Source organism: Culex pipiens, chromosome 3, assembly GCF_016801865.2.
Source record: "Culex pipiens pallens isolate TS chromosome 3, TS_CPP_V2, whole genome shotgun sequence".
Classification (NCBI taxonomy): domain Eukaryota; kingdom Metazoa; phylum Arthropoda; class Insecta; order Diptera; family Culicidae; genus Culex; species Culex pipiens.
The window spans coordinates 91,349,560-91,371,463 of NC_068939.1; the positions used below are offsets into that span (position 1 = coordinate 91,349,560).

The 21,904-nt window shown below is 40.3% G+C and overlaps 5 protein-coding genes across 5 annotated transcripts; 2 read left to right on the forward strand and 3 right to left on the reverse strand.

The window, feature by feature from the left end:
• Positions 1-1,674: 1,674 nt before the first annotated feature.
• On the forward strand, positions 1,675-2,842 carry LOC128093504 (uncharacterized). The gene is made up of 2 exons (XM_052710538.1): positions 1,675-2,082; positions 2,321-2,842. The coding sequence occupies exons 1-2, from the start codon at positions 2,076-2,078 to the stop codon at positions 2,785-2,787; spliced, it is 474 nt and encodes a 157-aa protein (XP_052566498.1). The 5' UTR covers positions 1,675-2,075; the 3' UTR covers positions 2,788-2,842.
• A 60-nt stretch (positions 2,843-2,902) lies between these two features.
• LOC120427790 (C-type lectin 37Da-like) lies at positions 2,903-3,643 on the reverse strand. Its single transcript, XM_039592714.2, has 2 exons — positions 3,460-3,643; positions 2,903-3,394 (listed from the first exon to the last, which is right to left on the reverse strand). The coding sequence occupies exons 1-2, from the start codon at positions 3,608-3,610 to the stop codon at positions 2,976-2,978; spliced, it is 570 nt and encodes a 189-aa protein (XP_039448648.1). The 5' UTR covers positions 3,611-3,643; the 3' UTR covers positions 2,903-2,975.
• A 3,817-nt stretch (positions 3,644-7,460) lies between these two features.
• On the reverse strand, positions 7,461-8,183 carry LOC120427770 (CD209 antigen-like). The gene is made up of 2 exons (XM_039592691.2): positions 7,999-8,183; positions 7,461-7,938 (listed from the first exon to the last, which is right to left on the reverse strand). The coding sequence occupies exons 1-2, from the start codon at positions 8,147-8,149 to the stop codon at positions 7,523-7,525; spliced, it is 567 nt and encodes a 188-aa protein (XP_039448625.1). The 5' UTR covers positions 8,150-8,183; the 3' UTR covers positions 7,461-7,522.
• A 252-nt stretch (positions 8,184-8,435) lies between these two features.
• On the forward strand, positions 8,436-9,381 carry LOC120427773 (mannose-binding protein C-like). Its single transcript, XM_052710537.1, has 2 exons — positions 8,436-8,764; positions 8,821-9,381. Exons 1-2 carry the CDS (start codon positions 8,659-8,661, stop codon positions 9,255-9,257), a joined length of 543 nt encoding a protein of 180 aa, XP_052566497.1. The 5' UTR covers positions 8,436-8,658; the 3' UTR covers positions 9,258-9,381.
• A 7,866-nt stretch (positions 9,382-17,247) lies between these two features.
• Positions 17,248-17,991, reverse strand: LOC120427782 (perlucin-like). The gene is made up of 2 exons (XM_039592703.2): positions 17,834-17,991; positions 17,248-17,782 (listed from the first exon to the last, which is right to left on the reverse strand). The coding sequence occupies exons 1-2, from the start codon at positions 17,910-17,912 to the stop codon at positions 17,373-17,375; spliced, it is 489 nt and encodes a 162-aa protein (XP_039448637.1). The 5' UTR covers positions 17,913-17,991; the 3' UTR covers positions 17,248-17,372.
• Positions 17,992-21,904: the final 3,913 nt, after the last annotated feature.

Genomic DNA, 21,904 nt, shown 5'->3' on the forward strand with positions numbered 1-21,904 from the left:
AGTGGCGATCGATTCCGTGTGATTCCCCGGGTAATGGTTCTTTGAGAAACTAAGTAATGCCAAAACTGCACTGGTTTCAAAATTAAAATAAATTTACACAAGCAACTTCAAATGGTTGTCCCGAACGTCCAATTGTATCAGTTTAAATGATGGTTCAAACCATTTTTTTTTTCAAAAAATTAGAAAAAAAATCTTTTAAGTTTAATCCATTTAAATAATCTGAGGAATGAATGAAGTACTAGATAAAGCTGCTAATCTATGAAACTCAACGGGATTCAATCTAAAAGGTAAAATCACCGTTATAAAAAAACAACTACAATAATTAAACCAATAAAATCTTATAAAACCTTTCAACACATAAGAAAAAAGATTTTTTTTAATACGACATCTTTTATGTGACAATTGCAATATTGTCCACCACCACCACCAAGAAACGTTCCACCGCAACAAATCTACTCTGTTTTACTGAGTTTGTTATTGACAGTTTCGAAAATCGCTCGCAGACTGACGCGGTGTACACAGATCTGTCAGTTGCCTTTGATAAGATCAATCACAACATAGCAATCGCCAAGCTCGAGAAACTTGGATTCCGCGGTAGTTTGTTGACATGGTTTAAGTCATACCTGTCGGGACGCTCGCTGCGGGTGAAAATTGAGGACGCACTATCCGAAAGCTTTGACGCCACATCTGGAATAGGACAAGGCAGCCATCTCGGCCCGCTAGTGTTTTTGTTCTTTTTCAACGATGTCAACTTCACCCTCTCAGGACCCCGTCTTGCCTACGCAGACGATCTCAAGCTGTTCGCCAAGGTCGACTGTTTAGACGACGCCAAAGCCTTACAACGTGAACTCGATAAATTCGCTGACTGGTGTGCGGTGAACCACATGGTTCTCAACCCCGGGAAATGCCAGGTGATTACGTTTAGCCGGAAACACATCCCGATTCCGTTCGACTACCATCTGGGTGACACACTGGTGCAAAGAGTTGATCACATTAAGGATCTTGGTGTCATCCTGGACTCAAAACTAACATTCAAGCAACACATCTCTCTCATCACCGCCAAAGCATCGCGTCAGCTCGGTTTGGTGATCCGCATGACACGCCACTTTACAGACATCCACTGCCTTAAAACTCTTTTTTGCTCCATAGTTCGCTCCCCGCTGGAATACTGTTCCGCGGTCTGGACTCCGCACTACAACAACGCTGTTTACCGGCTCGAGAGTATCCAGAGAAGGTTCGTACTGGTTTCAAAATTAAAATAAATTTACACAAGCAACTTCAAATGGTTGTCCCGAACGTCCAATTGTATCAGTTTAAATGATGGTTCAAACCATTTTTTTTTCAAAAAATTAGAAAAAAAATCTTTTAAGTTTAATCCATTTAAATAATCTGAGGAATGAATGAAGTACTAGATAAAGCTGCTAATCTATGAAACTCAACGGGATTCAATCTAAAAGGTAAAATCACCGTTATAAAAAAACAACTACAATAATTAAACCAATAAAATCTTATAAAACCTTTCAACACATAAGAAAAAAGATTTTTTTTTAATACGACATCTTTTATGTGACAATTGCAATATTGTCCACCACCACCACCAAGAAACGTTCCACCGCAACAAATCTACTCTGTTTTACTGAGTTTGTTATTGACAGTTTCGAAAATCGCTCGCAGACTGACGCGGTGTACACAGATCTGTCAGTTGCCTTTGATAAGATCAATCACAACATAGCAATCGCCAAGCTCGAGAAACTTGGATTCCGCGGTAGTTTGTTGACATGGTTTAAGTCATACCTGTCGGGACGCTCGCTGCGGGTGAAAATTGAGGACGCACTATCCGAAAGCTTTGACGCCACATCTGGAATAGGACAAGGCAGCCATCTCGGCCCGCTAGTGTTTTTGTTCTTTTTCAACGATGTCAACTTCACCCTCTCAGGACCCCGTCTTGCCTACGCAGACGATCTCAAGCTGTTCGCCAAGGTCGACTGTTTAGACGACGCCAAAGCCTTACAACGTGAACTCGATAAATTCGCTGACTGGTGTGCGGTGAACCACATGGTTCTCAACCCCGGGAAATGCCAGGTGATTACGTTTAGCCGGAAACACATCCCGATTCCGTTCGACTACCATCTGGGTGACACACTGGTGCAAAGAGTTGATCACATTAAGGATCTTGGTGTCATCCTGGACTCAAAACTAACATTCAAGCAACACATCTCTCTCATCACCGCCAAAGCATCGCGTCAGCTCGGTTTGGTGATCCGCATGACACGCCACTTTACAGACATCCACTGCCTTAAAACTCTTTTTTGCTCCATAGTTCGCTCCCCGCTGGAATACTGTTCCGCGGTCTGGACTCCGCACTACAACAACGCTGTTTACCGGCTCGAGAGTATCCAGAGAAGGTTCGTCCGCTACGCCCTGAGATCACTGCCCTGGAGAAATCCCCAGCAGCTTCCGCCATACGAAGACCGCTGTCAGCTCATGCACCTCGACTCACTTCAGCTGCGTCGTGACCTGGCCCGTGCATTGACTGCCTCAGATGTACTAACTGACAGAATTGACTGCCCCTCTCTTCGCGAAAAGATCAACGTAACAACACCTGCCCGCCAGCTACGCCATACGCCAATCGTGCAGATCCCTTTTCGACGTACAAACTACAGCGCCAATGGCGCTGTAGTCGGACTGAAGCGAGCCTTCAATAAAGTGTCCACTGTTTTTGATGTTAGTTTGTCCCGCGATGTGTTAAAGTCTAAGTTTTTATCAGTGTTGAGACGATTGTATTAGTTGGTAGTTTTAGTATTAGGTTCATTTGGGCAAAAAGTGCCTGTTGAGGAATAAATAAATCTCAACACCACCACCAAGAATAATAAATGATTTCTTTCAAGCAATCAGTAAACCATTCCTTTTATCAATCGATTTTTATTATAAAACATTGATTACAAATACTATTTTTAGCATGACTTTCGTTGAACCTATGTCAAAATATCCTGACACATGTAGCAGTATTCATTGTTACACGGTACATCGTTCCACTGGACTCTTCCACCTTTGACGATACCAACCAAACAATTCTCACTTCCGGCATTATTATTGGGCTCACCGGTTTCCCACGCTTCAAAATTGTTCCAGCCCGGTATCACACGTTTGTTCACCAACCACACAAACGAACCTTCCTTGCCCATGTCGGTTCCGCTGGTATAAACCTGTTCACTGTAACCTCCCAGCGCAGCCTCAAAAGCCAAATTATCCTCGAGAGACTCAATCGTGGCCAGCTCTAGCTTTCTGTCGATACATTTACGCCATGACGAGAAGAAATTTTGCTTTACGTCACAGATAAAAGTGTAGTTTTTACCCCTGTTGAGAAAATCTTCTGGGTCGGGATTCAGCGATTCTGAAATGGAGTTAAACGTTTCTAAGCATCACATTTCAAAAAAACATCAAGAAAATCACACTTACCAACCGGATGAGCTGGCTTGACATATTTTTCACTTTTTCCAGAGTCACCAGATTTGCCGCTATCTTCTGGGATAACAGCCTTGCTAGCTTCTTCTGCGTAGATCCCACTAAAGAGAACCACCGCCGCTAGAAACAGTGCCGATCGACGCATTCTGACCACCGGTCTCTGCCGTCCAAGAACAGTTCTCCTTTGTGTGCATCCTTTTTATACGCTTTCGCCAAAAACTTTGCGGAAACAAGTTATGCAAGATGCAATTTTTTTATGAAACCGGTTTGATGCATTTCGAATTTGTTTCGCTAATAACTTCCAGTGCCCAAAGGGAAATTGAGGTCTTGCGTTCATTGATTTGGCAGGAAACTGGTTTTGGGAATAAAAGGTCAATAGCCAACTGGGAACATTGTGAGATTGGGTGATGCTCAATTGTAGGGATGCGAACTTTTTGGCTATGTGTGGCATTTACGAAGATCTATCAACTCAGAACCGTGAACTTGAGATAGTGCAAATGTTAGAAGCAAGAGCTCTGCAAAGCTTTAGGATCATCTAAATATCATTTCAAATCAATGGAAAAAAATATCCCAATCGGTTGAGTTATGGCCGAGAACCAGTGATGGTTTGATGTGTTACTAGAGTTGACTAAACATTAAAATTTCTGCAAATTCAAAGTAAAAATTTCATATCGTGCTATTAATTAACAATAGCGAACCCTGATAGAAACATCGTTAATTTAATTAATCTGTGCTTAGTTTGTACAACTTTTGTGTTTTTCTCCTTGTTGTTTGATTATCACGATCTTGTCCAATTGTTACTGTTTTTTGTATTTTTTTGTATTTTTAAGATTAATCTCAGTAGCGTGACCAGGAAATATTTTGATTCTGGTGATTGATCCCTCGGACAAATTTAGAACAAATTTCTGTCGAAGGGGGGACACGGGACCCCCCAGGCTTTCCCCTGGTACCGCCAGTGATTAATCGCTTTTGATAGGTTTTCAAAATTTAATCAAGCAATAAACATCTGCTGCCAAAAACTCGTGATCATTTTATTATTTTACTTATTTTGAAGTTTAGAATAGATAAATTGTTTTTTTTTCCTACCATTTTTAATTGTTGTTCAAATATGTTTTGCCGTTAAAACATTTTATTGCTCGCCTATTGTGAATAGTTGTTAATAATTGTATTTTTTTATCGTTTGGGAACCCTACAGCGTTACGTCATGCATCGAATTCCGGGACGCTTCGAAAAACGGACACTTTATCTTTTTTCATCAACTATTTGGAAAGAATTTGGCATACAAACTAATTTAAGCGACCTATGGGGTTGATGCCTTCCTCACTCCTAACCAAAAATGGGTGTCTCAAAATATCTGAAATTATATTCACCTGATTGAATCAATCTACTCAACTTAGTCTAGCTAATATCACAATTTAAAAAAATATCACCTTTAGGACATAACGTGAGACAAGGTTTCCAGATTTTTGAATTATTTGAACTCGTTTAAAACGTCTTTTGATAACCTATCCAACGATAGGTCGAATAGATCCGGACATAGTATTCATCCAGATAAATGAGAACCGGCTACAAAAAAGTACATAAATATCACTTAAGTAATCTTAGATTGAGACAGGGATGCCAGATCTTCAAACTTTTAAGCCCGTTAGATACCAATTTTGATAAACTTATCAAAGAAGGGTCCAATACTAGTTCCGTACCTTAGTTTCATTGCACTATCTGAGATCCGAGAGACTCTGACACTTTTTTTTACATAGCTTTTAAAATACTTATCGCAGTGATTCTAATACATTTTAGTTCTGTATCTTTTGAAGGAATTTTTTGATCGGATTGGTGTCTTTGGCAAAGTTATAGCTATGTAAAAGGACTACACTGAACAAAATGAAACACGGTAAAAAAAATTTTTGGTGATTATTTATTTAACTTTTTGTCACTAAAACTTGATTTGCGAAAAAACACTATTTTTTCTGATATGTTTTAGGGAACATGAAATGCCAACTTTTCAGAAATTTTCAGAACTTTCAAAAAATCTTTGATCGTGTTATGAATTTTTGAATCAATACTAATGTTTTCGAAAAATCGGTCGCAATTTTTCAACTTTTTTTAAGATGTAAAATTAAATTTGCAATCAAAAAGTATCGTAAACCGGGGTGACTTTGATAGGATTTCAATTTATTTTTGGAATATTTCCCAACTGGAAAGGTTTTTCTCAAGATTATTAAGTTCATGCACTATTTCAGAAAAAAGTTATTTTTCTATAATGTTCAGAAAAATAGCTACGTTAAAAATTCTCATTTTAAATTCCGAGATGACTTTGATAGTCATAGTTTTTCTTGTTAAAATCAGATTATAGGTGTTCAAACTTAATTTTTACGTTAAATGAACCATCATTAAGGTTGATGATATAGTTTTCAAGAAAAAAAATCAATGTTTATATTAAGTTAACTAAGTTTTAAATACTTATAAATTTTAGGTGAAGTTGCTAAAAAGTCGGAATTTTGCCTGAAATTCGGTTAATCTAGTATTGTTCATAAAATTATCGATTTATGTTACATTTTAAACTGAATTCGAAGCACGAATCACAAGTTTTCACATTTCATATGAAATTTGTTCAACTGAAATTGCCTATAAATTTGGAGATTTTTTTAATTATGTTTCAAAAACACATATTATTTAATATTTACAAAATTAGTTTACCTTCTCCTAGTGGAAAATTGTCCAAAGAATCCGAACATGTATTCCATTTTCCGATTCAAAATCATGTTCATTGAGAAAATCATGACACTTTGAGAAGTTTGAAATAATGCCTTTCATCAAAATTTTCTTAATAATAGTTAACTCACTTTTTAAACCTTTCAAAATGTTATGAAAAGTTCTTCTTGAGGTACTTTGAGTACTTCTCTTCCATGGTCAGTATGGTTCCAAACCATTCCGTACGTATTTAATTTGGACTCTTCATTTTGCGGAAAAATCTCAAACAAGGGTCCTGATTGCTCAAAATCAACCACTCCATTCGCGAGCACAAATAGCAGGCGACGCGATACTGCCCTAATGAATTCCTACCGTTTGTCACTTTCACACCATTCGCTCCCGAACACTCTCTCTTCTACTCTCCTTCTCTCTCTGATCGGCTCAGTCTCCGAACGGCTCCGGCAGGCCGATCGTCTCCGATCACTCTTAACTGAAAACATTTTTTCTCTGATGCAATGCGTTATACTCATTGATTTGGGTTGCTTAAAATCAATGTTATCAATTAAATTTTGCATTTATTTTGATTTCATAACATTATAGACACCATTCAAAGAAACTTCCACCAAGAAAAATCAAATTGATGGCAAACTGAGGACGTGAAGACAAAAAGACTGCCGCACTGGCATATTGTGAGAATGGCTCTTCGGAGGCAAATATTTTCACGATATATTTGTTCGCTGGAGAATAGTTCGGGCCACTCGCTGGCTGCTTGCGAGTATCATTCGCTCATGAATGCTAGCGGGTTGGAATAGGCGACGAATGGATAGGCAATGAGTGAGTGGTTTCTGTTCATTGAACCGAAAATCAGAACCCTTGATCTCAAACCTATCAAAGTCACCCTGTTTTACGGTACTTTAGTGTCCATGTTTGCCCATTTTCAGGGGTTGTTTTTACTTATAAAACTAACATCTGGCCAAAATATGAGGCCTTTTTAGATGCATTTTGATTTTTGAAATTAAAATGAATTTTGCTAAAGTTACAGTATTTTAAAGATTTTTTACGTTTTTGAACCTTCAAACATTGTGTCCCGATTTGCCCCACTCCCGGCAATCTAGAGTGCTGATATTTTGGCCAGGTGCTAGTTTTATATGTACAAAGAACCCCTGAAAATGGCACATTGATGAGGTCCAAACGACGTCCCATACAAAGGGGTATGCCCTGTTCGTGGACTCGCTCTTAAATTCAACTAAGTATTAAAAACTGTTTCAATGGATTGTAATGTCTTCCAATTAAAAGTTTTACTGTTTTTTTCCAACTCAAGCTTTATTTATTTAAAATCTGTCTTAACAATCACAAATGATAACACTTATAAAATTAATTCCTGGCACATGTAACAGTATGCGTTTCCACATGGAATATCATTCCAAAAGAGAACACCATCCCTGTTGAAACCGACGAGGCAATCTTCTGGACCTTGATTATTCGGTTCACCGTTGTCCCACGCTGAGAATTGATTCCAGCCCGGTATCTGACGGTGATTGACCAACCACATCCACGATCCTTCTTTGCCCAAATCGGTTCCGCTGGTCAGTACATAGTCAGTGTAGGATCCTACAGCAGCCAGAAAGGCCAAATTATCTTCGGCAGACTCAATTGTCGCCAGTTCTTGGTTAATGTCCATGCATTTACGCCATGCAGTAATGTAATCCACTTTGTTGTCACAGAAGAATGAATACTTTTTGCTCTTGTGCAGGAAATCAACCGGGTATGGATGGAGATAATCTGAAATTAAAAAAAAAAGTTTTTAGACAAAACCCCTTTTGGAAGTTTTCAACCACTTACCAAGTACATCAGCTGGATTCAAAGCTTTGCCATCATCTCCTGGACTAACCGATTTGCTGCTTTCTCCGGAAGTAACATTCTTGCTAGCTTCTTCCGCGGAGATCCCACTAAACAGCACCACCGCTGCTAAAAACAGTGCCGATCGATACATTCTGGCCTCTGGTTGCAGTCGTCCAAGAACAGTTCTCCTTGGTGCGAATCCTTTTTATACGCTTTCTCCAAAGTTCCACCGGGTGCGAGTTATGCAAGATGCAATTTTTCGGTGGAACCGGTTTAATGCATTTGACCTCTTTTCGTGGAAGACTACTGGTTCCAAAAAAGAAATTCAGACCTTGTGTTTGGTAATGATGGCGAAACCTGTCCAGTGAAATGGGTCAACAATCAGGAAGTAACGAGGTTTTTAAGATAAATGCTTTGATTCACGTCGAACAATTTAGTATAAGTTAAGGTTGGAGGGCGTACTGTAAGGGTCATTCGAGTTCAAATGGAGCAACACTCGTAATTGGCAAAACCTGGAAGAAACACGATTTGCTTTAAAGTCGGACCACCTTCTTTTATAGTACTAAATAACATGGCTTTTGTGCCACTTTAACGCAACTTGTATATAAAGCCACTGATCTGAACAAAATCATATTCGTATCATTCAATATTGGAGGTGAGATGGACCGATTGAAAGTTTGTTTTGTTGTTTTCCTTTGCGTTTTCATACAATTTTCTGCAAACGAATCTGTCGCTCAAGAAACTGATCAAGAAGATCGTCATGTTGGTATGTATGACATTTATGCTAAAATGGATTGTTTATGATTTTTCATGCAATTTTAGTTCCTGCTATAAATGAGTATCTCAACCAAACCAAGGTGTACACACTGCACTGTGAAAAAACAGTTGACTTCTTCACGGCATGGCGATCCTGCTACGATCTTGGCGAAGAACTAGCCACGATAGAGTCATCGCGTGACAATAAAGCACTGGCAAGTGCTCTTGAATCATCGGACAATCTGGCGTACACAAGTGGAACGGACGCGGGCAAAGAAGGATCCTACGTTTGGCTGGTCAACAAGCGACCCATTCCCGGTCAATGGAACAACTTTACCGCCTGGAACCCTGGAGAACCAAACAACTCGGAGTCCAAGGAACATTGCTTGGTGGTTAAAAATCTGCCCAATGGAAGTGCCGGTTGGAATGATGTTCCCTGTGACGTGAGCCTATGCTACGTTTGCCAAAGGTTTGAAATTCCAGATGGAGCAGAAGTTTATTGATTTAATTGTACTGGTCATAGCTACCATTTGAGCTTAATTAAAAAATTAAAACACTTAAGAACACTTAATCAATAAAAAAAACTTGATGCTTTTAAAATTAAATAAATATTTCTTAAAATAACAGTAAATCGCCAAAATATATACGACTAAAATATCACGGAGTCATTTTGGTTCAAACATCTCACGTGGGACCGGTTTTCAGAATAAAAAATCATTCCGTACTTCTAACTGTTACTTCTTCTTACCATTCGAATAAAAAACAGTATTTTGCATCTGACCTGCCCGTGTGGATCAATCGGACCGCGCACTGGACTAACAATCCAGAGGTCGCCGGTTCGAATCCCGCGGCGGGCGCTCTAAAATTCTTTGTGTAAATATGGGTATTCGGCGCCGTCGCTCCGTGCCATACTTTCATACACTTAGGTTGGTACTAGCAATGGTGGCCGACAGCTATAAAGTCAACTTCGTTTCGTTTTCATTTTGCATCATACTGTTGATTCCAACCAATTTAATGGATTATTGATTGAAGTATGATACCCAACGTGAGAAGAAATAAAAGGTGACACATGACCAATTTGACAGCGAACTTTGCATATTGGTCATTTATTTTATTTCATAATATTTTAATCACTGGAAACTACTGTCAAAATGTCATCCCTGAGGCCACTCCAAGTTATGGCCACTACTGTCAAAATGTTCATTTTCATGTCCATAAATTTTGATACCCATATTGCCAAAACTCAATTAATTGTTCGCTCTACAGCATTGCCTTGGCGTTCTCGATTGCGAGATTCTTACTAGAAACTAGGTGACGGAAGATTGATTGTTGAGGCAATTGCAAACCTCTTTTTACACCTTAGCTTCCATCCACCCCGGGATTCGATCTAACGACCTTTGGATTGTGAGTCCAACTGCCTACCAGCGACTTCACCGAGACAGGACCCAGGGAGACGACCTGGACTGAGCTAACGACCTGACCTCTAGGTTAGACCGGGGCCAACATTTACTTCTCCGTCCGACGGAAGGCGTGATCAGACAAATCTCGTCTCGAAAATGCCACCAGAACCGTCTGGGATCGAACCCAGTCCAACTGGGGTAAGAGGCAACCACGCTTACCACAACTCCTGGCCAAAACTCTAATTGTTCGTTAAATGTCCTCCCGGGAATTTTTTTTGAGCTTCTATGGCTTTGCTAACGATGTTATTTATTCATGACGAATGTGTGTTTTCATGAAATTTTAATCAAATTTATGCTTTTTTCTATTTTTTTTTTCTGCCAAGATGGCAGTCAATCATATTCAATCAGACCACGCGTTTAGCGCCATATTTAAGCATTGCATATTTGGCTGCGTTAAATGCTCTTTTAGGACCTTTCAGGCCTGAATTTTTCTGAGCTATGTTAATCTACAATTTTGGTACCAGTAGTTAATTTTTTCCATAAGTAAACAGAAACAGGCAAAAAAAGGTACATTTCATTATTGGACGTTTTGGGACCTCCAAAGTGTCCTGGAATACAGATCGTGGAGTCTACCGCCGTATCAACAAGATTCTACCAAGTTTCCGATTATGGTTCATATTCAGTGATGTTCCTGGGACCTTTTGGCAACACTCTGAGCTTTGTGGATCACTTTTGGGATGTTCTGGGTCCTCTAAAGTGTCCTGAAGTACAGATCTTGGAGTCTACCGCCGTAACAACACGATTCTACCAAGTTTCCGATTATGGTTCATATTCAGTGATGTTCCTGGGACCTTTTGGCAACACTCTGAGCTTTGTGGATCACTTTTGGGATGTTCTGGGTCCTCCAAAGTGTCCTGAAATACAGATCTTGGAGTCTACCGCCGTAACAACACGATTCTACCAAGTTTCCGATTATGGTTCATATTCAGTGATGTTCCTGGGACCTTTTGGCAACACTCTGAGCTTTGTGGATCACTTTTGGGATGTTCTGGGTCCTCCAAAGTGTCCTGGAATAAAGATCTTGGAGTCTACCGCCGTAACAACACGATTCTACCAAGTTTCCGATTATGGTTCATATTCAATGATGTCCCTGGAACCTTTTGGCAACACTCTGAGCTATGTGGATCACTTTTGGGATGTTCTGGGTGGAAATCCTGGAATACAGATCTTGGAGTCTAGTAATGCTAAAGGGTGCCAGCTCCTGGCGGGTTTCGCTTTGTAAGCGAAAGGATGGCTTGAATCCCATCTGGCGAGGCAAAAGGGGTAGGTGGCGGTCGAGGGAGGATTTTGGCTGCAGCGTGAGTTGAATTTGTTCAAGTCATAAACCTCCCAAAACCCAACACATTCAATCTCTCGAACGATCTGTGGGCGGCTGAGTCTGAGCATTGAAAAACTCTGTAACAATACACGGAGAAGTGCTTCAACTGCAATTTTCTACTCGCTAAGATGCTCTCACGCAAAATTCGAGCTGAATATTGGGCTATACGATCGGTATCGAACTCTATATGGGTCAAAAATATACGAGGTTTCCCCTCAATCTCACTTATCTCCACGTCAGCGGATTGGTTTCTCGTGTTCGTCAATACTGTATCACTCAAACAGAAGCATTCCAGAAGACGATCTATCGGCAGGCTGTAAACAGAAGCAAAACATTAAACCTAAGAACGGGCCATATTACAAAAGATACAAAAGTATCAGAGTAGTCAGTGTAAAAAAAAATACTAAAGGGTCCCATGGACATCACTGAATATGAACCAAAATCGAAAACTTAGTAGAATCATGTTGTAACGCTGGTAAACTCCAAGATCTGTATTCCTGGACACTTTGGAGGACCCAGAACATCCCAAAAGTGATCCACATAGCTCAGAGTGTTGCCAAAGGGTCCCAGGGACATCACTGAATATGAACCATAATCGGAAACTTGGTAGAATCGTGTTGTTACGGCGGTAGACTCCAAGATCTGTATTTCAGGACACTTTGGAGGACCCAGACCATCCCAAAAGAGATCCAAAGGGATCGAAGTGGTGCCAAATGGTCGTGGGGATGTGACTGGTAATAACTAAACTTCATTTGCCTGGAAAAATCGTTGTAAGCCTGAATTATCTTCAACATTTTCTGAAGTTTCCAAATTTCAGGTTTTCAGGATGTTCTAGGTCGTCAAAAAGGCCATTAACAACCACTCAAACATTTTGTCCTAGGTAGAGAAACTCATAAATTACAATTTTGCTGAACAATGTTATATGTTACACAGGTACTTGTACTTTGACCACAAATATTAACATCACGGCCAGGTGACCTCCCGGTTCCGTACAGCTATATACCTGTCGAATGCAATCCGAAGCATCCTGATTGGTTGAAATTTGCCGGAGATACAGGTCGTCAAAGTTGGGGTCTCAAAAAGGCCTTTTTTCGGTTGTAGCCGATTCCCGGTGGCCACAGTGACGAAATCCGGTTTTCCAGGACGGTTTCAGAAAGGGGACGTTCTAAGCTTTCATTTAAGTTTGAGGTCGAAAAGGACCCCAATACCTTTAAAGTAACTTTTGTTATGGACGCTCCCCTAGGGGTCGTCCAAGGTTTATTTGTTTTGTGAAATGTTTATTTATACTATAAATTTAATGACAGAAAATTTCAAGGCTCTAGCATGTATACAGCAAAAGTTATGGCAAATTTAATTTTAAAAAAGGCCGAAAAGGACCCCAATACCGTAGGAAGGTTAATTGCAAATTCAATTTTGCTTTTAAAAACATTTTTAATACTATTTTTGTCCAGATTTTCGATATTTTCCAAAAAACACGATTTTTTCACTAAATCATGTCATATACCAGACTTTGCACCAACACGCACTTTAACTCAGAAATTGTCCCTTTCAGTCTCCTAAAATAAATCAAAAAATTTCAAAAATAAAAAAAAACATATTTTGGAGTATAACTTTTAGTAATTAAAAGTTATATAAAAAGACGGATTTTTTTTTCGTGTTCTGTTTTTTCCAAAAAAAGTCCTAATCACTTACAACTTTGTCGAAGACACCAAAATCGATCAGTGAACCCTTTCTCAAGATACAGAATTTCACACATTTTGTACCCATTTTGTACGACCATCCCTCAAAATTGTATAGAAACTTGTATGGAGAAACTAATGATGCAAAATGCCTTCTTTTGACATAGGGACAATGCTTCATAAAAAAAAAAAGTTTAAAATCGGAACAAAAAATTGCGAAATCATATTTGAAAACAAAACCCGCAACGTTAGAAGGTAGCTAGGAAGTCCAGCTATTGTTTAACACATCGAATATTGTAGAAAAGTTACCTGTTGTCTCGAAATTTGCGAAATAGTTCCATCTATCAAAATGCTTATCCGCCCTTTTCACGTGTTGCTCTAGAAATAAAGCAATGTTCTAAAATTCCCCAAACAAGTATCCAATCCAGACTCCATTATCTGAAGCTTTGATTATCCGAAGTTTCGAAGGTTTGTATGGGACTTCGAATAATCGGATCAAGAACAAAAAATATTTTTTTCTTTTTTATTTTCTTACGTTTAACATCAAATTCGAATTCTGCGACCCCATTTAAGTCAAATTTGAAAAGTTGATTGACTTAAAAATTATTCAAATTCAAATTCGGTTTTATTGGTGAATCATCAGATACAATAAGTTCTTTTGAGGTACAAAACAGCGTTTTGGAGTTCCTTTCAGCTGTGTGTTACATCATAATCCATTTTGGAACAGTTATTGCTAGTAAATAAAGGTGTTGCCAAGAGTAAGAAAAATAAAGAAAAAAAAACTTACTAAAATTGCTAGGGAAAGGGGATAGAAATAGAGAAAGCTTAAAACTAGATCACAATTTTTTATCCTTTATAGATGTGCTTAATCATCAGCTCCCCGAGGGCCAGAAATTGCTCCGCCTTGTTACGGCAGGTCCGAAACCGCGTCATCATCTCCCCCGCGAGAGCAAAGAACTCCGGCAGGGTAAAGAGATCTTCCCCGGTGACTCCTTGCTGGGTCGCATCGCCGCTACCGGCAGCGACCACGCTTGCAAACGACCGCCCCCATCCAGGAGGGAACGCTGGGTTGTCCGCTGGAACCGTACGCTGGCCAGCTGCAGGAACGGCTGCGCTCGTACTTCGCTGAGGAGGATGGGACGCTGCTGCTTTCTTCTTCCTCTTTTCCTGCTCCTCGAGGTAGGACTTCCGCGCGACGCATCCGCGGTAATTACCGGTATGGTTACCGCCGCAGTTCGCGCACTTTACGCGCGGCTTGGTTTGTTCTGCGTTTTCCCCCAAGTCCGCCTTTCGTGGTAGTGCGCACACCTCCGAGAGGTGTGACTCACCGCACTTCACGCAGCGGGGCTGGAGGTTGCAGTTCCGCGAGCCGTGGCCGAATTTCTGGCAACGGTGGCATTGCGCTGCGTCCGTCGGATTTTTGGAGTAAAACCGCCAGTTTACCCAAAAACCGTCCAACGCCTTAGTCCGCCGCAGGTCTTGAAGTTTGACGGTGCCGCGGTCGAAGTACAACAGGTACAGTGTGTGTGTACCTGTGACGGTTGTCTTCCGCGAGAGGACTTTTATGTCTCGCGGCGTTATTCCGACACCCGAGAGGTGCTCCTTGAGGACGGAGGTCGGGCGGTCTTGGTACCCCTGCAAGACGATCTTAACAGCGGTCTTCTGCACGGGGTCGAATGTGTAGAATTTGAAGTTTTTACGCTTCAATTTCTCCACAACCAGGTCGAAGTTCTTTTGGTCAAATGTGAACACTTGCACTGACGATTTACCTATTTTGAGGCAGTACACGAGGCCTTCCAGCTGCTCGTCAACATCGTCCGCCAACGTGTCCAAAACGAAAATTGGTGGTGGTCGTCGTTGCTTAGGAATAATTACTTTTTTTGGCGAAATCACTTTCTTCCGTGCACAACCATCGTCGTCGTCGTCGTCGGTAGTGCTACCGTCGGTGTTGTTGTTGTTGCTTTCCTCGTCACTCAGTCTCGCGAACTTGTTACTGGTGGGAATGTTGGCGGATGTTGAAGCGCCATCGGTCGACGGATTGCCGGAAGTAGCTGAACGGAGCCTTATAGGGCTGCGGCCCTGGACACGGTAATTAGGGTGTAATAACTTGGGGTCAAATCCTTTGGCGCACACACTCCCCGGCGCGATGGCGGTCGACGCGGCGTTGGTTTGTTTACCTTTTTGCACACGGCCGGTAGACGAACTTCGCGGGTTTTTCGAGGCCGCACTCGAACTGCCACGGCCACGGCCGGCCCTTGGCATGCTGGTGGAGCAAACTCGCGGATAATCACGGTAAATTACGGCGAAAATTTTCGAAAAAACGATGGAGCACTGAGCACTTGACTGCTGTTTGCACTCGTGCGTACACGGAGGTGACTTAAAAATTACTAAATGCATTTTTTTTTCAATGTTTCATAACTGCCATTTTAGCCGCTAAATTCTAAATCACTTTAGAGTAGTTAAGGTTCATACTTAAGCTCAACACACAACAATAAGATACCGAAAAAAAAATCCGGATTCGATTATCCAAAGTGAAATGCCTTCGGATAATCGAGTATGGACTGTACAACAAAACGATATGCTCCACATTGTTTTTCATTAGTGTGTGTGCATCATTCCCTGCCCAATAATGAGTACAAAAACAATTTATTCAAGAGAAATAAACATGCCTTTTTTCTTAAAAGTTATGATTTTGAACATCTTTTAACGGGAAATTTACCACATCGCTCCTACCTTCTGTAAAGGTCTTCGCACTTCACTCACACCAACCAGCCCAGGATTTGTACTAAAAGAGTCCCGTCGTATCATATGATTGTCAAATTTTCCCGCCCAGCGCGTTTTCCAGTTTACACGAGTTTTCCTCTCTTTCTCCCACATGCCAACACTCACACGTACACACTGCGGCGTACGTCAACAACGCGTTCACAAAAGCATGAATGAAACCGTAGTCCTTTTTTTTACTCCAAGAGAGGGAGAGAGGAAAATTTCTCTTATCACCAATTAAAAAGGGGAGGAGGGTGGTAGGGTGGAAAACTGCCAGCATGGCAGGTTTTTCAGAGCGAGAGAGAGAGGAGGCAAATTTGGTTGCCGTCGGGGTCGGAAAATTCTTCAGAAGCCGAACAACCTTCCGCGAGGTCAGTCGTGTGCCCGGGAAATTCGTCGCCCTTCCGTCGCGCTGGAACCCACCGGATAAGGAGAGGGTGGGGGAGGAGGTGGAGAACTTTTGCTTGATTGCTTCCCCTGAGCACTAGAACAGGACCACACGCCTCGCTAAGTGGGGTGGGGTTCTGATCGGATTTTTTCCCGTCAGTTTTTGTCCGTTCCAGTTTGGTTTTCGCGGCCGTCGCGGGTGAAGGTTTGTGTGAGAGTGTGGGTTTGTGCACTTTAATTAGTGAAGGAAAAGAATGGGGTGCACTTTTGTGGGGATGCGATTTTGCGACCATTTTCACGGGGGGTTTCCCCCTTTAGGGTGTGGAAAATGTCATCACGTTTCGTTTGGAATTTCGGCAGGATTTGCGGTGCACGCTTCACCGAGAGGAGCCTTGAACCAGTGAAGTCGTCGGGGGAAAATGTGACGAATGAAAATTTCCCCGTATACATGCCGCACACATGTGGGTGCAGCAGCTGCAGGCGAAAAAAGTGCAATGATCCAATCGGAAAAAGGATAAACAACAGGATAAGCTGCCAAACCAATCCCATGTACGGTGAAAATATTCCATAATTTATTCATGCTGGGTTCGAGAGTGAAAAAAATGGGTGGGGATGTTTGTGGATAATCCAACGTCTTAAAGAAAAATTTAGCAAAGGAATTTCTATCAAAGACAATTTGAGAAAAATATGTATCTAAGAAAAAATCTGTACTTGGATAAATCAGTCTCACATTGAACCAACAACAACTGATAGAGTGATAAACTGTCAGCCTGCAAAAAAAGCAGATTCCAAGATGCTTCATTTGGGGCACAAATCGTTGGATGATGGTGAAACTGCTGCTCCTGGTGCTGCTACCCAAGTAGCAAAAGGAATGAAAAGTGTGCGCTTCGTATGCTTCAGCTGGAAAAAGGAGTGTAAAAGCTGGCAAAACAGACAGCATGAATTGCAGTGCTGCCAAGTTTTTTTAACTTTATTTCAAACTTGTATTGGGCTTATTTGAAATCCTCACTTTTAACAAGGTCTCACTTGCTCACAAATGTAACGCTGCTTCCACCCACATGGTGCATCATTCCAGCGCACTCCACCCCAGCGTCCAATCTCCATGCAATCCTCGGCTCCTCCGGCATTGTCAGGCTGGTCTGGGTAGAAATTTTCATACCCGGTACCAAATCCTACCGCAACGTTAGTTGAAATCCAAATGAAATTCCCCTCGCTGCCCTGATCGGTTCCGGCAATCCACCAGGGCCCGGTTTTAACAGCTGAGGCCCCGATCGCAGCTTCCAGCAACTTACTGTCCGCTTCGGAACTCACGGTGGCCAACCGTTGCCCGTTCCACTGGCAACGTCTCCAGGCTTCCATGAAAGTCACTCCGACGTTGTTGTACACCCGGTACGATTTTTGCTGACAGGTACTCCGTGTAGCTAGAATGATTCGAATTTTAATTATTTTGTTGAGGAAATAGTTAACTTTACCGTTTATCGGAGATGCCGCTGTCACAAACGCGCCACAAGCTATCAGCGAGAAGGTTTTTAGCCAGACTTTTGCAAGCATTCTGGTTATCTCATTTGACTTGCAACTAGTTTTGTTATCATTCCGCTCCTGCTATTTATATCAAGGGCAGTGATGCGCAAAGTATTCGTCCAGTAACTAGGGTGCCCTAGATTTATTGAAAAAAAAATCAACGATACATTTAACAGGGTTGATTTTTATTTGCCTGTTTTCCTATCAATATCTAAATAAACACATAAATAAATTGGCGTTCTCGATTGCGAGATTCCTACTCGAAACTATGTGTCCGAAGGCTTGATTGTTGAGGCAATTGCAAACCTTTTTTACACCTTAGCTTCCATCCACCCCGGGAATTGAACTGGGGGGGGGGGGGGATTTGAACGACCTTTTGATTGTGAGTCCAACTGCCTTCCAGCGACTCCACCGATACAGGACCCAGGAAGCCGACTCCATCACCTGGACTGAGCTAACGACCTAACCTCTAGTTTAGACCGGGGCCAACTGGGATAGAACCGGGGGGATGGCAAACCTATTCCGACCAAAGCAAACTGACAACAGTCGACATTAGCACGGTTGTCAAATGAGAGCCAAAGCACTTGCTGTCAAATGGTAGCCCATAACAAATCATTGTTTGGGTTTTTGATTTTCCAATTTTCCGCAATTTAAGAGCGAGTCCACGAGCAAAGCACACCCATCTCACATCGACCTCAGCAATCTGCCTGAAATTTTCAGGGGTTGTTTGTACATATGAAACTAGCATCTGGCCAAAATATGAGCACTCTTGGTCATCGGGAAGTGGGGCAAATCGGGACACAAAATTTGAAGGATCAAAAACGTCAAAAATCTGAAAAAGGCTATAACTTAGGCAAAATTTAATTTAATTTCAAAATTCAAAATGCATCTGAAAGGGCTTTAAAAATGCAACAAAATGCAGGATAGAGCATCCCAATTGGTTAAATCTAAAGGGAGTTATTGGCATTTTAGTGAAAAAATAGCATAATTTTCAAACTCAAATAAAAAAGTGTTCCATCCAGATATCAACTCGGTTCGACCAGCAGCTTGTAGGGGACATCTGGAACTATCATCTGAGAATGAGAACGCTTTGGGTAAGGCAGTTTAACATAATAAATAGACACTTTTACTTTTAGTGTATTTTTTGGTTGTAAATTTTTGCTCGGGGGACCCCTTAGATCAAATTTTCCGGTGGTAATTTTATCATATTCGTGATCCTGAGACAATTTCACAATAGAAACATGCATACAAATGTTTATTTTCATCCATTTTAGCCCTTTAATAAATGAAAGTTAAAAAAAAATAGAAGCTGCTTTTTTTCTGGTGTCATCTAGTATCCTTGGAAACGAAGTTGATTTTCAATAAATGTGAATCGAAGATTTTTTTTTAACTTTCATTTTTTAAAGAGATAAAATGGATGAAAATAAACATTTTTATGCATGTTTCTATTGTAAAATTGTCTCAGGAACACGAATATGATAAAATTATCACAAAAAAATGGGATCTAAGGGGTCTCCCGAGCAAAAAATTACAACAAAAAAAAAACTAAAAGTAAAAGTGTCTTTTTAATATGTTAAACTGCCTTACCCAAAGCGTTCTCATTCTCAGTTGATAGTTCCAGATGTCCCCTACAAGCTGCTGGTCGAACCGAGTTGATATCTGGATGGAACACTTTTTTATTTGAGTTTGAAAATTATGCTATTTTTTCACTAAAATGCCAATAACTCCCTTTAGATTTAACCAATTGGGATGCTCTACCCTGCATTTTGTTGCATTTTTAAAGCCCTTTCAGATGCATTTTGAGTTTTGAAATTAAATTGAATTTTGCCTAAGTTATAGCCTTTTCAGATTTTTGACGTTTTTGAGCCTTCAAATTTTGTGTCCCGATTTGCCCCACTTCCCGATGACCTAGAGTGCTCATATTTTGGCCAGATGCTAGTTTCATATGTACAAACAACCCCTGAAAATTTCAGGCAGATTGGTGAGGTCCTAACGACGTCCCATACAAAGGGGTATGCCCTGTTCGTGGACTCGCTCTTAAACGATAAATTCCTGAAAAAACACGTGAATTGTGTTGCTGATGGCAAATTTTATCATATTCTTGAAGATTCCATCCCAATATTGGCTGAAAATTCATATCGAAAAAAGTTATTTTTCTGTTTATTTTTTTTTTGCTTTTTTCTTTTGGTCGACAAACAGTGCGCCCGTACACTGAGAACCGGCATTACACATTTTCCAGTTTGCTTTTACACATTTGCATGGGATAACACACTTCGTGTAACCATAGTAATATGGATAATACTGATTCTCAGTGTTTGTTTTCTGAATTTCCAAGATGGCGTCTTCTTCGCTACCCCCTGGATAGAACCCAGACCGACTGGATAAGAGGCAAGATCATAGAATAGAAGTTAGAATAGATAAGTTTCTTAGAAAAGTATTGAACTTATGCCGTTATCTTCAACCAACCAAGAAAACATGCTGAGCTGTGATAATACTTTACTAAACGGAGAAAAATCAGTTCCCAAAATTATGAACAAGTGAAACGTACCATACAATTTTGTTCATTTTGACAGATGGTTCACAGATCAAACTTCAACGATGTTTAAACTATTGAACCCGATAGGAAATCTATGACTTTAATTTATATAAATGTATTTAATAATTTACATTTCGTCAGTTATGTGCTACCTTGTGACAACGTCCATTTAGTACTATTCGAGAAAATCGATTTTTAAAGTTTGATGATAAATATTTTCAAAACTATGAATGGTAGAGCCAAACTTTTTAAAGCAATCGGTTCGCATACTATCGCTTAACAAACGCTCCAAGTTTCAACTAATTTGGTTACACCAGTTAAAAGATATAGTAAATTATGTAATCAAAAATCTGAAAAGCACGTGTCACAAGTGTGTTTCGAAATTAAAATTGTACTACGTGTCACAAGTGTGCACAGAATTTCCATACAAACTAAAATAGACTTAAATCAATAGTTTAACCGACTTAATCAGTATATTTTCAAAAACAAAAGATTGCATTGCCTTCAGAAAATGTGTATCAACATAAATTTGTGAAAAACAAGAAAAAAATTCCACATTTTCCAACAACATGTATGACGTGTCAAAAGTGTGCACGATCATTTTGATGATAAATTGGTCTATGTCACAAGTGTGTATTGCGGTATCCGGGAAACGGAAGCGAGTTTCCAAAATCGGGTTAAAGCATCTTGTAGTGTTTGTTAAGTATAGCAAAACGTCATCATTAACTCATTTTCGACCAAAATGGTCTATGTCACAAGATAGCACACAGCTGACGACAAATTTGATGAGAGGTACTCAATGAAGATATTTGTATGATTTTTTACAGGATTTTTCTGCTTCAAAGCATGAAGTCGTTAAATTCAGGGTACCCTAGTTGTAACTCAAGCAATGTTTTTTCACTATCTTAAACAATCAGGAAGCAACGATGATGTAACGTCCTCGTGATATATGCACATACAGTTAGCAGTAAAATGAACAAATAATTTTAATAAGTAATGTCTGCGAGGTGACATCTTTTACCAAGAAATAATTTGCCATTCTTGATACCTTAATATCGTCCAATAAATTGTGATTAACGTAGAAAATAAATTGCGATTCACGTAGAAATGTCCAAAGATAATTTTCCATTATTTGCCATACCAAGTTTAACTTTAACTAAACCTTACTTAACCCTTTGCAACCCAACCCGTCCTTATGATGGGCTCCAGAATGGAAGTTAACTTAAAAATGTATTTTTAAATAATATTATTCTCATCTTTAAAAATTATTTAGCAAAAGAGTCCTTTTTTAAAATTCAGATAATTACACTGGCTTTGCCAAAGTTTGAACACAAGAAAAAATAAAAAAGACGAAATAGATAAATAAAAAGCGAGGACTGGCTAGCCAATCCTATTTCGAAGCTGTCGTGCCGCACATGCATGTTGGGCCAAAGTGAGTTAAGAACATCATTTTGTGTCGGGTTATCTTGACACACCCTGAAAATTG